This window comes from Fimicolochytrium jonesii (assembly GCF_025526975.1).
Source record: "Fimicolochytrium jonesii strain JEL569 chromosome Unknown EV422scaffold_4, whole genome shotgun sequence".
Classification (NCBI taxonomy): domain Eukaryota; kingdom Fungi; phylum Chytridiomycota; class Chytridiomycetes; order Spizellomycetales; family Powellomycetaceae; genus Fimicolochytrium; species Fimicolochytrium jonesii.
The window spans coordinates 760,231-775,394 of NW_026515671.1; the positions used below are offsets into that span (position 1 = coordinate 760,231).

At 53.5% G+C, this 15,164-nt stretch overlaps 7 protein-coding genes across 7 annotated transcripts; 3 read left to right on the top strand and 4 right to left on the bottom strand.

Moving 5' to 3' along the window:
* Positions 1-341: 341 nt before the first annotated feature.
* Positions 342-1,761, bottom strand: EV422DRAFT_504255 (uncharacterized protein; the record flags this gene model as incomplete). Its single annotated transcript, XM_053068419.1, has 5 exons — positions 342-872; positions 914-1,144; positions 1,216-1,345; positions 1,406-1,581; positions 1,678-1,761. 5 exons carry the CDS (start codon positions 1,759-1,761, stop codon positions 342-344), a joined length of 1,152 nt encoding a protein of 383 aa, XP_052928104.1.
* Positions 1,762-2,606: 845 nt separating this feature from the next.
* On the top strand, positions 2,607-4,014 carry EV422DRAFT_311626 (uncharacterized protein). Its single transcript, XM_053066194.1, has one exon. It carries the CDS (start codon positions 2,902-2,904, stop codon positions 3,973-3,975), a length of 1,074 nt encoding a protein of 357 aa, XP_052928105.1. The 5' UTR covers positions 2,607-2,901; the 3' UTR covers positions 3,976-4,014.
* A 185-nt stretch (positions 4,015-4,199) lies between these two features.
* EV422DRAFT_519312 (uncharacterized protein) lies at positions 4,200-5,492 on the bottom strand. The gene has a single exon (XM_053069588.1). It carries the CDS (start codon positions 5,469-5,471, stop codon positions 4,413-4,415), a length of 1,059 nt encoding a protein of 352 aa, XP_052928106.1. The 5' UTR covers positions 5,472-5,492; the 3' UTR covers positions 4,200-4,412.
* Positions 5,493-6,019: 527 nt separating this feature from the next.
* On the top strand, positions 6,020-9,383 carry EV422DRAFT_550023 (P-loop containing nucleoside triphosphate hydrolase protein; the record flags this gene model as incomplete). The annotated part of the gene is made up of 8 exons (XM_053071747.1): positions 6,020-6,125; positions 6,196-6,269; positions 6,338-7,609; positions 7,688-7,801; positions 7,867-8,214; positions 8,279-8,593; positions 8,673-9,003; positions 9,085-9,383. The coding sequence occupies 8 exons, from the start codon at positions 6,020-6,022 to the stop codon at positions 9,381-9,383; spliced, it is 2,859 nt and encodes a 952-aa protein (XP_052928107.1).
* EV422DRAFT_312029 (Endonuclease/exonuclease/phosphatase) lies at positions 9,334-10,663 on the bottom strand. Its single transcript, XM_053066195.1, has one exon. The coding sequence runs from the start codon at positions 10,596-10,598 to the stop codon at positions 9,678-9,680; it is 921 nt and encodes a 306-aa protein (XP_052928108.1). The 5' UTR covers positions 10,599-10,663; the 3' UTR covers positions 9,334-9,677.
* Positions 10,664-10,673: 10 nt separating this feature from the next.
* On the top strand, positions 10,674-13,447 carry EV422DRAFT_584513 (Transketolase, thiamine diphosphate binding domain-containing protein). The gene is made up of 4 exons (XM_053073432.1): positions 10,674-11,057; positions 11,184-11,308; positions 11,377-13,012; positions 13,094-13,447. Exons 1-4 carry the CDS (start codon positions 10,881-10,883, stop codon positions 13,211-13,213), a joined length of 2,058 nt encoding a protein of 685 aa, XP_052928109.1. The 5' UTR covers positions 10,674-10,880; the 3' UTR covers positions 13,214-13,447.
* A 645-nt stretch (positions 13,448-14,092) lies between these two features.
* EV422DRAFT_493144 (ubiquitin-conjugating enzyme/RWD-like protein) lies at positions 14,093-14,596 on the bottom strand (the record flags this gene model as incomplete). The annotated part of the gene is made up of 2 exons (XM_053067650.1): positions 14,093-14,485; positions 14,552-14,596. Coding segments are annotated over 2 exons (438 nt in total), but the record flags the coding sequence as incomplete, so codon positions are not given.
* Between the last annotated feature and the right edge of the window lie 568 nt (positions 14,597-15,164).

The window sequence follows — 15,164 nt, forward strand, 5'->3', positions numbered from 1 at the left end:
GACGCATCGTTTCTCTCGTCTTTGTCTTCGTTCATCTTCACGCTATCAGTTCGCCAGAACCCACTATGTAGGTTGTGTGCAATGCCATTTTGAGACGTACAGGGTTAATTCTTTATATATGGATAGTACAGATGTTAGAGAGGGGACCTTATAATATACCACATTCGACTTTCGCGGATATCCAACCGAAATCCTGATCGAAACCATTGTCAGGTAGGGTATGCTAACCTTTTTCGTGGGTATAAGAGACTTTCTAGCTAGGTTCGTGTCCAGACTGTCCCAGTACATAGGGGTATCTTGAAGGGGTTAAAAGACGAGGTGTCCACCGGGAAACTGCCATTTTACAGCGCGATGATACGCTCGCCATTGCGGACCTTGGCGATCCAATCGCGCAAGGCGTTGAAAGCGAGTCCAATGTTGTGCGGCAACCCGCAGATGGAGAGCCGGCGTACTCGGGCGACGTTGTGCGGGAATCCACGGATGGATTGACGGAGTTGGTCGTTGCACGATTGCATGACACGTGCAAGGTCCTCCGGGCGGTCCGAAATTTGGATGAAGACGCTAGTTGCTTGCGTTAGCTGGTCGAGGACATGTCCGTGCAAGATGAGTCCGCAGACATCGTGATCGATAAGGAAGGCGGCGGTGGTTCGCATGCTGTCCGTGTCTCCACCCTTGTTGATGGTGGAAACAGATTTGGATATGTTTTCGAGGGTAGTGGCGATGGTCTCGAACTGGACGTTGACGGCTTGGAAGGCCGTTGTGACTTGCCCGTGCCAGTTGTCGAGTTGCTGGCGAGCTTGGGCCCATTCAGTGGCTACTTGCTCGGTTGCTCTCAATCGCTTGATGTGTAGAATTTGGAAATCAGTATGCGTCTGGACACGGATGGCACGATTCCCCACCCGCGATAACTCACCTCATCCATCACCTCGACCGTGCTTCCGAGGGCCTCATGGGAGTGATTGAGCTGCTCAAGGTTGCTGCGGTTGGCCTCGGTTGCGCGAGCGGTCTGCTCAACCTTGACACTGAGGTCGCCGCCGAGCTTCTCCATGAGCGCCATACGCGCGTAGAGGTTGCTGACACGATCTTCATGTCGCGAGAAGTTGATGACCGAAAGCCTTGAGAGGTCCTCGAGGTTGCTCGCCACCTTGAGTTGAGTAGAAAAATGGATGCCCGTCAGGTATGGGTTATGAGGTTTCAAGGCATTCTTGAACGTACTTGATCGAGGATGACCTCAACGGGACGCCCTCCATTGACGCTCTCGCCACGGTGACGAGGCTCGTCGCAGTCTGAGCGGGGACGAGTGTCTTCGCATTCGGAAATGGAATCGCAGGTGGACTGAGGTGACCTGCGGTTGGTTGGGAATGAGACATGACCGCGTGCGAATGGGTTCAAGAATCAAGCTCACATAGACCGTTGCTTTTCCATGGGGTACAGGTGCTGGATGATTGCCCATTTGAGACCATCGCCGCTGCGGGGGATGGGGGTAATGCCAAAGTGACGGGCGATGATCTTGAGGTCTTGGAAAGAGAAGGAGCCGGACAACAGATCGCCGATGGTTATCGCATCCGGGTGGAGTTCCTCCTAGAAAAACGAGAGCGGAATCAGATGTAGTTAGAGACGCCTCCAATGTTGTGTCCCAAAGAGATGGGACCACAAGTCCTGCTGGTCAATCAGTACCTTCAAGGTGGAGCGAGACCTCTTCACAGCCTCGATGTCTTCAGGGTCTTCGGACGCGGCGCACCTCTTCTTGCCCTTGTTCATGATCGAGTCGGAAAAGTACGAAAGGAACCAGGAGTACGAAGATCCGAACAGAAAGAGGAGAACCAGCAGATCGAACGCAAACAGATCCTAGACTATAGTACCAGACAAAAGAACGAACGACGAAACGAACGGCAGTCTCGACGGAACGCAAACGAACGCAAACGAACGCAAACAAACGCAACCGAACGCAAACGAACTAACGGACCAAAACGGACGCAAACGGATCCAGAAACGAACGAGCCGAACGATATTCCGGAATGAACAATATCTTCAAATGTCACGAACGAACGAGATGCAAGAGCGAACGAACGAGATGCAAGAACGAACGAACGAGATGCAAGAACGAACGAACGAGATGCAAGAACGAACGAACGAGACGCAAGAACGAGCGAACGAGATGCAAGAACGAACGAACGCCGGCTGGAAAAACGAACGCGCGGGAGCTTACGAACGAGAGGCAAACCGAACGAGAAATCCAACGAACGAGAGTTCCAATGTAGCCGAACGAACAAATGAACGAAAGAGCGAGGTGAAGGTTACGAACGAATGAATGAACGAGCGAGCGAGGTGAACCTTACGAACGAACGAGTTGCTGCAAACGTATGGCACGATGGGTTTCCAGATGGGCGAGATGGGGAAATGGGAGGGAGGAGGGGGACTTCGATCGGCCTTTTTGTAACTGCCCGCAAGTCGGACATCGCTCGGACAACGAAGTTTAATACAGGTCCCGTGGCTGTGCGTGACTGGAGTGTTAAAACTGCGCCTGTTGGACAGCAATGAGTCAGCATTAAACGGGCGAAGGGACGCGCGAGTCCTGTGTTGCGCTCCCCCCTTTCGTGTGATTGCTGTGCGGTGCCGTCTGTGCTCACGGCAACTGATCTCGCCGATCAACAATCATCTTGGCTCTTGCTATACGAGCAGGGCCCAGGAAAGAGAGCTCGTGCACTGCTGCACTGCTGCTGCTGCTTGCTGCTGGTGTTGCTGCTGTTGCTGCTGCTGCTATCAAAGTTCTGCAAGGGCAACTGTCAACGGTTTCTCTGACTCCGTGTATGTTAGATCTGTAAAGAGTTGCCAAGAACTGTGCGCTACACCAAGTCGCAAACCCCCCGTAATCCCCTTCCTTCCCCCAACACTTGTACAATGGTGCAAGCACTATCAAGCTACGACGAGAACAATTCTGCTTCACGAACGCGTATCACTTCGCGGGCCAATGCGAGGGACGACGACGGCGCCGGAGGGGTTGACAGCGACTCGTCCGACTCCGAGGACGAAACTTGGATGCTGCGGGACATGGCTTCCGTGAGACGTGTGCATGCCGATAGGATGCGCGCCGGTGTGTCGGCGGCGAACAGGGATTCGTCGCCAGCAGCAGGAGGGGAGGCGGCGGCGACGGCAAGGGTGTCGGTTGGGATTAGGGAGCAAGGCGCTGCTTCCGTCGGCTTGACTGCTGACGGAGAACAAGCATTGGAGGGATCGCCAATCTCCGGTCAATTGGAAAATCCGAATGGCATCGAAATTGGGCCCTCAGGTCTACGTGTCCTGGCGGACTATAGGGCCTCGATCACCGACCGGGCCAGTCAACCTGCCCATGTCATACGAACCCCTCAGAACGTCGAAACCTTGCCTAGCAGCGGAGTCGTGACCGCAACGCCAACAGCGAATCCACCAAGACGTGGCGAGCCGGTCGGGAGGAGCGCGGCAGAGGTTTCGACCGGCGACATCATGCAACGCATAAACACCTTTGCCGCTTATATCACCAATACCGGCGAGAACGGTACAGCACTCTACCGTCGCTCCAGCGTCAGCTCGAGCCCGTATAACGCCGCCCCACCCATGGCCGACGGCAACACAACCACAACCACAACACCCACGACAACCATCTCTGCAGCACCCCTAGACCGCAACGCATCCTCCTCATCCACCACCCGTTCATCCGAAAGCCCCGACAAACTCCCCCCGTACGTCCGCATCGTCGTCGTTCCCGTCCCCAACGCACCAGCCCGCATCGAGCCAATACCGTTCAAAATCCGCCGAACGACCCCATTACGCAGACTCATGGACAATTTCTGTCGACGCGCGGGATGTAGCACGATTTGGTCGGAGTTTCTGTTTGAGGGCGAGCAGATTGGTGGCTGGATGACGGCGGAGGAGTTGGGGGTTGAGACGGATGCGGTCATTAGGTGTGTGGAGAGGGTTGAGAGGGTTGGGAGGTGAAGATGGGGATACCCCCGGCGTTCTTTCGATTTCGCGGTGTAAATGTCGTTGTCGTGTTGTTAAGAGCAGATTGTGCTTTCACCTGGCCTGTCGTTTTCTTGTTTGTGATTTTGGATCGCAACATCTTGGGCTTTTTTCCCTTCGCCGCCGAGGACTTTCCGGCGGATGGGGGGGGGGGGGGGGGGGGGTCATGTATATATGTACAAAACCATTTGAATGTACTTTGATTTTGACGCAGCAACCGCTGGCGATACACACTATTTTTCCACGCTGAACGTTCAAACTCCTTCTTGACATTATGTACAATTGATTGGACCAACAGGTCAACCTGTTACTACTACACGCACGGCGGACCAAAAAAAGAGATCAGATGAGAATTTCAGGATACGACTGACCCAGCAGAAGACTAACTACAGAAACGAAAGGCCCAGCCCAAACTATATACTAATACGCCATTCAAAGTTGAATAGATCTTCCATCATCTTCTCGCATTCCGGAAATACCGCCGAATCCGCCAGCGGATTGGCCTCGGTCAACGGGGCCGGAGAGACGGTAGCTTCTCCCATGCCCGGCATGGTATCTGGCTCAGCAGCGGTGGCGATCTCCGGCCGGTATTGTTGTGATTCAGTCATCAACGGCTGTTGCACCACAGACTCGACGACGCTGAGCGGCGGAGGAGTGGCGTCTGGTTCCGCCATATCCATGCTGAAAATATCGCCATCGTCGTCCGGGTCATCGACGTCTCGCGGAGCTTGATGTCGCGGCTGCAGCTCTATGTCGTGGAATGTTCCGAGACTCGACTGGGATGTGAAGAAGTTCGCATCGCCTAGCCAGTCGTTCAACAGGACATCCGCCTCGGTTTGTAACTGACTCGACCGTCGTGGCCTGCTGCTTCCTTCATCTCCTGCTCCAGTCGCCGCAGTATCCCGCCCCCCAACAACCTGCTCAAACTCCTCCTCCACACCTTTCCCATCCCCACCCTCCTCCACAACATCCTCCCACCTCACATCGACGGCCGAGTCCCTATCGTTCCATTCCCGCTCAAAGTCGGCGTCCCAGGCCTTCCGTGCCGTCGCAAGCAGGTTCTGTAGCAGGACTCGGCGGTGGAGCGGGGGTGAGTTTGAGGGCGAGGAGGAGGTGGAGGCGGTGAGGAGGAGCTTGGAGGAGGTGAGCGAGAGGATTTGGATTGTCTCGGTTGACATCGATGTGTCATTCGCTCTGGGAAATGTTTGACCGTCGTGTTTTGCCAATGGAGGGCAAAGACGTGAGTGGGGCAATAATCTTTTGACACGAGAACTAAGATATATTTCGCAAGCAGTGGAGTGGTTCTTGATGCGCTTGAGGAGACTGCTTTCGCATGACCTGCACTGAGAATTGTTGTCAATGTCGTCGTGGATGTGGGATAACTGTGAGTGTTGGGGAAAAGCAGCAGGTGACTGCGTTTGCTTGCTCGGGGCTTGATTGATTGATTGCTGGGAGTGATGACTCAAAATCATCAAAGGCAGCTGGCCCCTGGCTGGCCCCTGGTTAAGGCGTTTGAAAACTTACTTCACTTTTATGTGAAGACCAGTATGCCAGCGACTTTTATGTGCAAATTGGCTCAGGTCATTTGACATACGAGCATTGCTTTCTTGCTCCGCGCTCCGCGCTTCGTTCTTTCTTCTATTTCGTTGTCCTGGACGTGGTTGAGGATAGCGCTGACTCCCTGTCGTCGGCCGGTCTTATATTCTCTATTAGCCATTCGGTATTGCGGGAGAAAGGAACCGTCACATGCTGGCCGACTCGTCAAGGGTCATAGGCGGTGAGTCAAACGCCAGGTTAACTTGCACTCAGGCATATCCACTTATTTAAGCCATCTGCCCTTTCTCTCAAGACTCCATTCGGGTGGTTTGTCGATTCCGACCGCAAAATGCCAGAGAAGTGAGAGAAGGAGGCGTCCCCGTCGTCGCATTCGACGACGACTACACATGCGTTAGAATCGACGTAAGCTTTTGCGCCACTCTCACGAAAACCGTTCGTCGGTAGGGAGCTGATCTACCATTGAATGCAGAGCCGAGACTATCCTGGAACGTACAACTTCGACAAAATATTCGACTGGCGGTCGACACAAGAGCATGTGTTTTCTTACGCCGCCAGCGCCACCATCGAAGGCAAGCTCGAGTTGGCTGATTCTGCGGTCTCACCCTTGAGAGTAGATTACTTACTCCTACCTGCTCACAGATGTCATGCGAGGTTACAATGGAACGATTTTCGCATATGGACAAACCGGGAGTGGGAAAACGCATACTATGATGGTACGAGCAGAACGAGCTTCAATGAAACCTATCTACAGCAGCTTGCCTAACCGCTCATCCTATCATAGGGAGATATGGAGAATCAATCCCTGAAAGGTTTAACACCGCGCATAGTTGAGAACATCTTTTCGACAATCTTTAGCTCCCCGCCACATCTCGAATTCACAGTCCGAGTATCCTACATGGAGATCTACATGGAAAAGATTCGCGATCTGCTGAATCCGGCAAACGACAATCTGCCCATCCACGAAGAAAAATCGCGCGGTGTATACGTGAAGGGCCTGCTGGAGGTTTTCGTAGGCTCCATCGAGGAAGTCTACGAAGCGATGCGAAGGGGCCAGAGTTCGAGGATGACTGCGCAGACGAACATGAACGCGGAGAGTTCACGGAGTCACTCCATATTTGTCTTGACCATCTCGCAAAAGAACTTGCAGGATGGGAGTCAAAAGGCTGGGAAGCTGTACCTCGTTGATTTGGCTGGGTCTGAGAAGGTTGGCAAAACTGGAGCATCGGGCCAGACATTGGAAGAGGCGAAGAAAATCAACAAGTCGCTCTCGGCTCTCGGCATGGTTATCAATGCTTTGACGGATGGGAAATCGTCTCATATCCCATACAGAGATTCGAAGCTCACCCGTATTCTGCAAGAGTCATTGGGAGGAAATTCGCGGACCACCTTGATCATCAACTGCTCTCCCTCATCGTTCAACGAATCTGAGACGGTCTCGACGTTGAGATTCGGAATGCGTGCAAAGACAATCAAGAACAAGGCGAAGATCAACGCGGAGCTCAGTCCTGGGGAACTTAAAGTATTGCTGAAGAGATGCAAAACGGAACTCTCGACCTTGCAAGCATTCTGCCATGCGTTGGAGAAGGAGCTGAACGCATGGAGATCGGGCCGGCCAGTGTCGGAAAGCGACTGGGTGAGGCCACTGGAGGAGTTCAACAATCGGATACTGGATATGGCGGTTATGGAGGATCGTCGCACATCCTCTCCGGCACCGGGTGGGTTGGCGGGGCCATCGACGCCCGGGCCAAAATTAGAGGACGACGAGAGGGAGGATTTCCTCAAACGCGAAAACGAGCTATCCGATCAGCTGGCTGATAAAGAGGCGGAACTGGAGAAGGTGAAAGTGGAAGTCAAGCTGTTGACGGAGGCGGTCAATAGCATGCGGCAAGGGGACTCGACGCTGGCGGAGCAGAATAAGAAGCTGCAAGCAACGGTGGCGGATCTCAACTTGCAGATGGAGAAGGTGGCGTTTGAGAGCAAGGACACTGCAATAAATCTGGACACATTGCGGGATGAGAATATGGAAATGTCGAAAGTCATCGAGACCCTCAAGGTAACGTTCGCGTTGGAGACTGTCCGCCAGCGCGTGATTGTGTTAAAACTGACGGGCGGCGTTCCATGCGTACGATAGAAACAAGTCGTCAGCTTACAGGCACTACAACCGGTGATACCAGTAAGCGAAGAGGACAAGGAGAAGCGGCGGAAAGAGAAGATGGCTGAGATGCTTGCAGAGTTCGATCCAACGGTATGCTCTTTTATTCTGACACCAGCGCATGTGGGGCGTAGCCGTTCTAAAACATGTCGTTTCAGACGTCCCTCGACGAGAACGAAAAAGCAATGAAAGCGTCCTTGGCCAAACTTGCCCATCTGCGTTCGAATTCAGCCCCACCCCAAACCCCAGAGGCCATCGAAGCGCAGCATCTCGAGCTACTGGAAGCACAAACACAGCTCATACATCAGGACAGCAAGATCCATGAACTGAGTCAGATGAACCAGACATACGACGCTGAGGTCCAGCGCTTGGCTATGCAGAAGGAGGAGCTACAGAGCAAGGTTACGGCTTTGGAGAGGGAGTATGAGGAACTTTTGGAACGCACGATGAATGAGGAGCTCAGTGGGGCTAGTCCCGATATTACTTCCATGATTGATGATCTCAAGGTAGGGGTCCAGTCTTCATCCCTGGGTGGGCGCCATCAATGTTCTAACGCATACGTGATATCAGGTCCGCTTGGAGAGCCTTCACGAATCCCGGAGCTCGCACGCCAACATCGAAATCCAAGACCTAAAAGCGCTCATCGCCCGGAAGGACGCGGAGCTTGCCCGCGCACAAGCCGCCTTCGCAGAAAAGAAAGAGGCTGCAGATGCGCACCGGGCATATGTGGACCGCCCGCCGTCGGATGACCCACAGGCAGCCCAGGAGGAGGCCGATAAGGATGCGATTGTGCGCACGCTCCGAAATGAAGTGGCTCAGCAGATTGCTGAATGTGAGGATATGAAGAAGAAGTTCTTGAAGGATCTGCAGAACCGTTGCGAGAAGGTGTGTAGAATGGCGTGACGAAGGGAGCATTTTTGACTCGATTGCGGAATGTGGGGTCTGACTACTTCTCTGTCCCTAGGTGGTGGAGCTTGAATTAAGCCTCGACGACATGCGCCAACAATACGGCGACGCAATCAACAACAACAGTAACTCGACCGCGCAAAAGCAGAAGATGGCCTTCATGGAACGCAACCTGGAGCAGCTCGCGGCGGTGCAAAAGAACCTCGTGGAGCAGAACATCCAGTACAAGAAGGAGATGGTTAATGCGGAACGCAAGCTGGGCACGCGGAACGAACGGATTGCGCAGTTGGAGGGCTTATTGGGCGATGCGACGATGAAGCTGGAGCTGCAAAACCAGAAATTCGAGGCTCAGTTGGCGAGCATGCGGGAGCGGTTGCAGGAGGCGAGATGTGAGTTAAGGCTTGAGACACGTCGAAAGCGGTTTGGGAGGCTTCCTAATACTCATGATACTCCATCTCGAACCTATGCAGCTGAACAAAACTCACATCCATCGTCGTCATGGTTATATTCGTCGCGCATCGCCAAACCGCTGCGAGGTGGTGGCGGGGCGTTTGTACCTGCAGGGGAGACCGAAGACGTAGCGCAATCAGGGGATAATGACGACTTGGACTTTAACGTTGATCTAGGTGCGTCTCAAGAGGTCAGAGATGGTCTTCGCCTCGGAGGCTCGTATCTGACCGTTTCTATTTCCGCTACACCAGATGAACCACCAAAAAGCCGTGCAAGCTGGTACATCAGCCTGCTAGCCAAAAAGGACGAGCGCAAATAGAAGGCAGTCTATCATATCATCTCGAGCTTCAGATTTCACACGACTTTTTATATTCTCTTTTTTTTGGTGGGAGTGGGAGGCATATAGGACGGCAACCTCGTAGAGAGAGGGGCTCTGTAGTATAGATCCACGGGCGATAACAGAAATTCGGGCAAGATAGTCTTTATGGAGTAGATAGTTGTTTGGAATCGGAGGCGTATCGCTGTATGATTGTTATCTCGTCTGGTTCAATATGATAGCTACCTATGGAACTTATGTGCCTAGGGGAGAGGTGCGAAAGCATGGTTCCGCAGCTCAATCCCCCAGAGCAACCTCCAATGGATAATGATCAGACAGCCGGGCCGTTTCAGCCGTGCGGACAACGTGCGCAGATTTGACCTTGTGGGCCACGCTGCTGTTTCCCAATGCATAGTCCAGCCGCATCCGTACAGCATGCATGTCATCAACGGCTAGATCCGTTGGCACGCTGTAATCTAGACCCTGATCGACTCCTTTGTTGCAGCTGAGATCTACTAAGCCAACCCTTTCAAACGCCGCCATGGTTCCGTAGTCAATCTCACCACTTTGCTTGAGGAACTTCGAAGTCAATTTGAGGTCCTTGCGAAAGGTCGACGCCACCCCAGCAGAATCGTAGAAGAATCTGTCCGCAGACGACAAGGAGTTCAAATCGCCGACCACCATCCAGTTGCTCTGCTCGTCTGTCTCTACTCGCGGGGCCCGGATGTACTGGCCTATCAACTCGGCTTCTGCTGTGCGCGCACTCGCCGACATAGGGTTCAAATGTGTCACAATGACATTCAGGCTCTCCAAGTCCGGTATCCCACAACCAGAAACGTCGATAGAAGCCACCAACATCCCGTGCCACAAACCTTCCGCGATCTTCTCGGTTCGCAGTATGGGATGTTTCGCCGCGATACCCAGCCTGAATTCCCTGTTCGTCTCTGTCATCATCACACAATATTCGTGGTTCCAATCTTTAGCTCGAGCTCGGAGGCTGTCGTCCGTCCAGCCGTTGAGCTCACTGAGGCAGACGATATCGGCATCTTGGGCGCGCAACCAGCCGGTCAATACGTCGACGCGTTTTGAGGAGTAGGCGGTTTCTGGCGTTGTGTGGTCGTCTATGCCGCCGTTGAAGATGTTGACTGCAAGGAGTTTGAGCCTCCGATGAGAGGCGGAGGTGGAGGTGGAGGTGGAGGTGGAGGTGGAGGTGAACATTTGCGCTCGTTTGTCAACTTGGGGGGGTTGAGGAGGCTTTCGGAAAGGATAAATGCGTCAAGAAGCCACCGAGGCTCGTCATCATCGCTGCACAGAATCGATGAGACGTTAATAATTGCGACAATAGAGACGCGGAGTGCGGGTCACTCCGGGCAAACTCGCTGCTCCCGTTTGGCCGACCGACGACAAAGTTCCCACGATCTTCTCAAATATCCCACAGCTGAGACCACATTACCCCAACTGCATTTCACTCATACACATATAGTACACAACAGCGCAACCATGGCCACCATCAACAAGGACATTGACACCCTTGTCATCAACACCATCCGGACGCTTGCTCCCGATGTCGTGCAAAAGGCAAACTCGGGACACCCAGGTGCTCCCATGGGTTGCGCCCCAATGGCCCACATCCTCTACTCCAAATTCATAACCGTCAACCCAAAGCAGCCTCACTGGGTAGGTGCTCGCCGAATAGGCTGGGCGGTGTAATTTGACCGGAGGGTGACAGACGTCGCATTGTGTACAATAGCAGATTTTGCGACAGAATTCTCACTGACTTGATGGGTGCTTATCGTTATCTAGATCAACCGTGACCGGTTCGTTCTCTCCAACGGACACGGATGTGCGCTCCTTTACATCATGCTCCACCTAACGGGGCACAACATCACCATGGACGACCTCAAGGGATTCCGCGCTCTTGACAGCAAGTGAGCAGGGCATAGTGTTGTTTTTGTGGTCGAGTGCATCTTTTTCTAAACCCATTTCCCTCCCGCAGAACTCCTGGACACCCCGAGGCAAATCACGGAGTCGATGGAATCGAAGTGACCACCGGTCCCTTGGGACAGGGTATTGCAAGCGCTGTCGGTCTCGCTATTGCCGAGGCTCAACTGGCTGCTACTTTCAACAAGCCAAAATACGAGCTCATCGACAACTACACCTACGTTATCCTTGGTGACGGTTGTATGCAGGAAGGTGTACAGGCTGAAGCCGTCTCCTTGGCTGGACACTTGCAACTCGGCAAACTCATTGCCCTGTACGATGACAACCACGTACAGATCGATGGAGACACTGCCCTTGGATTCACCGAGGATGTTGTCAAGCGCTATGAGGCATATGGATGGCATGTCCAGGTCATCACCGACGGTGACCACGATGTTGACGGTATCACGGCTGCCATTGAGAAGGCAAAGGCTGTCACGGACAAGCCATCCCTCATCAAGGTCCGCACTACCATTGGGTTCGGATCCAAGAATCAGGGGTTGGAGAAGGTGCACGGAGCCCCTCTTGGCGAGCCCGACATCGAGTCTGTAAAAACCAAGCTCGGTTTCAAATCCGACCAGAAGTTCTACGTCCCTCAGGAGGTGTACGACTTCTACAAGGAGATTGGCAAGAAGGCTGAGAAGAAGACTGAGGAGTGGTACCAGCTTCTCGACGCTTACACGAAGGAATACCCCGAGCTTGCTTCCGAACTGAAGCGTCGTCTGGCAAAGAAGCTTCCTAACGGTTTCAAGGAGGCGTTGCCCAAGTACACTCCCGCTGATCCCGCTGTTGCTACCAGGAAGCTCTCAGAGATGGTCCTGAACAAAATTGCGCCCCTTATCCCCGAGTTCATTGGAGGTTCTGCCGATCTCACTGGATCGAACTTGACCAGGTGGAAGGGTGCGGAGGACTTCCAGCCTCCTTCCACAAAGTTGGGCACCTACGCCGGACGCTACATCCGTTTCGGTGTTCGTGAACACGGAATGGCCGCCATCTGCAACGGTATCGCCGCCTACGGAGCTCACATCTCTTTCGGAGCCACCTTCTTCAACTTCATCAGCTACGCCCTGGGAGCCGTCCGTCTGAGCGCTCTGTCTAAGCACCACGTCCTCTACATCATGACCCATGACTCCATCGGTCTCGGAGAGGACGGCCCCACCCACCAGCCTATTGAGACCCTCGCCGAGATGCGCGCCATACCCCGCATCCTCAACTTCCGTCCCGCTGACGGAAACGAGGTCTCTGGAAGTTACCTGGCCGCGTTCGAGGAGCAGGAGCGACCATCCGTCCTTATCCTCACCCGTCAGAACTTGCCCCAGCTCGAGGGATCCACCATCGAGGCCGTCCGCAAGGGTGCCTACGTCCTGCAGGGCAAGGAAGGCAAAGCTGACATCTGCTTCGTCGCCACTGGATCTGAGGTCTCCCTCGCAGTCGAAGCCGCTGCTGAGCTTGCCAAGCAGAACATTAAGTCCCGCGTCGTCTCTATGCCCTGCTGGGAGTTGTTTGCCGACCAGGACATTGAATACCAGCAGTCTGTGTTCCCTGAGGGAGTCCCGGTTGTCAGCATCGAGGCCATGTCCACGTTTGGATGGGACCGATGGGCCCACGCTTCCATCGGTATTGACCGATTCGGAGCAAGTGCTCCTTACAAGGTAAGCTTTCGTTTTGAGACCTACGTTATTGACTGCCGTTTGTTGACACGATGAATCCAATCATTTCTCCATCGAAAACAGGACTTGTACAAGAAGTTCGGTCTCGTACCCGACGTCGTCGCCGACAAGGCCAAGAAGGTCATCGAATTCTACAAGGGCCGCACGCCAGAAAACAAGCTCCTCCGCCCTTTCCCTTACTAGATCATATAGGAAGTCATCAACTGCTTGGCCTAGGATCAGTCAAGAATAGGCGATTAGAGTGTTAAATGCCGTATTGCTTACATTTTGAGAGTAATGGATCTTGTTTCGACTTTCTGAAGTGGTGGGTGGCATGAAAGTATGTTCCGAGGAGTTCGTTGTGGAGCCGGCGATGAACAGCGGTTTGAACGGAATGGTGTTCGCACTTCTGCGCACTCGAACCCGTTACCAAAATTGATCTCACAAATATAATAAATATGGGGCGCCAGAAAGATCTCCCAACACTAGATACATTGACTCGGCAAGTGACAAAGAACATGGACCTGAACAGCCCCCACAAATAACGTTGCTACAGACATTGTGGAGTGCGAGTGTCGGCCACCGTCTCGGCGAGCCCCTCCCTTGCCGTCGCCTCGGCCGACCCCCGCCCCGTTTTCGAAGCCCGCATGAGACTATATCGACCCATTGTCGGATCTTCTCTACCGTGCGTCGCCCATCTTGTCGTTCATCCAGACATGCCCATGCGTATCCGGTGGTGTTCTAGCCTGCAAACCCCCAGACGCGGCGGGCCGGAACTCCGTGACGTCGAACGAACGGCGGATGGAACTATATAGATTTATGGGAGGTCTTCTATGTGCTGGCTGTGGCACTTGGAAGCTCGTCGATTCGAGCCCAGCATCCTTCACTGGTCGTCTTCTTCGTCGTCTTTTGGATCCTCGTCGTCATCGTCTGCATCGTCGTCGTCGTCGTTGTCATCATCATCATCTTCGTCCTCCTCGTACCAGAAGTTCTCGTCCTCTTCTTCCACTTCTATTGGTCTTTTAACGATAAAGTCGGCCTCTGTGGGGGGTGAGACGAAGCCGATGAGCATTCAGCGAAATTCTACTCAATGAACATGAATCGCCGAAACCCACCACTCGTCGGCATCACCAGATCCGCTGGAATATCCTTTTTACTCTTCTCCACCAACTCCTTAACCCTCCTCTCAAACTCCTTCGGGTCTTTCCTAAACTGCACGCTCGCATCTACATTCGCCGGCGACGCCGTGTTGGGATCGTTGAGTAACGAGATGACGGAGAGCAGGATGGATTCGACGGATTGCGTTGGGTTCCAGCGTTCGGCGGCGGACTCGCCTGACATTTCGTCGTCTCCTGGTGGATGGAGAATGGAGATGCAGAGCCGGCCGTCTTCGAAGACGTTGGGGTGGTAGAAGCCGTTGGAGAAGGTGAAGGTCGGTGGCATGAATGGGTACTCGTATGGGAACTTGATCGTTGCCTGCCACGAGATATGAGTCGTGATTCCAATGAGGGTTTCCCTCTTCCCAAATGTCCATCCGCTCACCAGAAAGTAGCCGCCCTCATATGCCGTCCCAAGCGGCCCTATGATTCCCACCCTATGAATTCCAAAGCTGAGTCAAAAATCCCGATTCCCAGGCATGTTTCGCACTCAATGCAGAGATCAACTTACTCCCATACAAAGATGTCCTCGCCCTTAATACCTACTCGAAACCCAGGTACGGGGTGTAGAGTCAACTCTGCGAGACGGTAAAGGGGTTGTTGCGTTAGTCTGTCATCCTGCCAAGATTGCGACTACTTGGACGAAAGGAGTGCGCGACGGCAAGGCCGTACCCCTTAACTGCCGTTGCAAGGCATGCTGTGCGCCGGTCGCCATTATCCCAAGTACAACGGTAAACGTATTCCTGGGTATTGTCTTGGAGATATTTGGAAGCTGACGTTGGCTGGCTGTCGAACAGCTCCAAGGATGTATAAAGCTCCGCAGATGTCAGAGCGGTCGCTGTGCAGAGGAGTATGGTGGGAAGCCAATTCCGAGGTTTTTGATACCAATAACGTTTGTCCAATAGCGTTCGTTTCAACAAGTTGCTCAAGGATCTGTTGCCTGAAGAAGTCTCCGCCTATGGCTGGGTGTCTGTGGTTGAACTTCGCTGGATAATTGA

Excerpts from the sequence above, each read along its gene's own strand:
- EV422DRAFT_311626 (XM_053066194.1), top strand. The coding sequence starts at position 2,902 with ATGGTGCAAGCACTATCAAGCTACGACGAGAACAATTCTGCTTCACGA.
- EV422DRAFT_519312 (XM_053069588.1), bottom strand. The coding sequence starts at position 5,471 with ATGATTTTGAGTCATCACTCCCAGCAATCAATCAATCAAGCCCCGAGC.
- EV422DRAFT_312029 (XM_053066195.1), bottom strand. The coding sequence starts at position 10,598 with ATGTTCACCTCCACCTCCACCTCCACCTCCACCTCCACCTCCGCCTCT.
- EV422DRAFT_584513 (XM_053073432.1), top strand. The coding sequence starts at position 10,881 with ATGGCCACCATCAACAAGGACATTGACACCCTTGTCATCAACACCATC. Across the intron at positions 11,058-11,183 it reads ACCCAAAGCAGCCTCACTGG|ATCAACCGTGACCGGTTCGT; the intron begins GTAGGTGCTCGC and ends ATCGTTATCTAG. Across the intron at positions 11,309-11,376 it reads TTCCGCGCTCTTGACAGCAA|AACTCCTGGACACCCCGAGG; the intron begins GTGAGCAGGGCA and ends TCCCTCCCGCAG.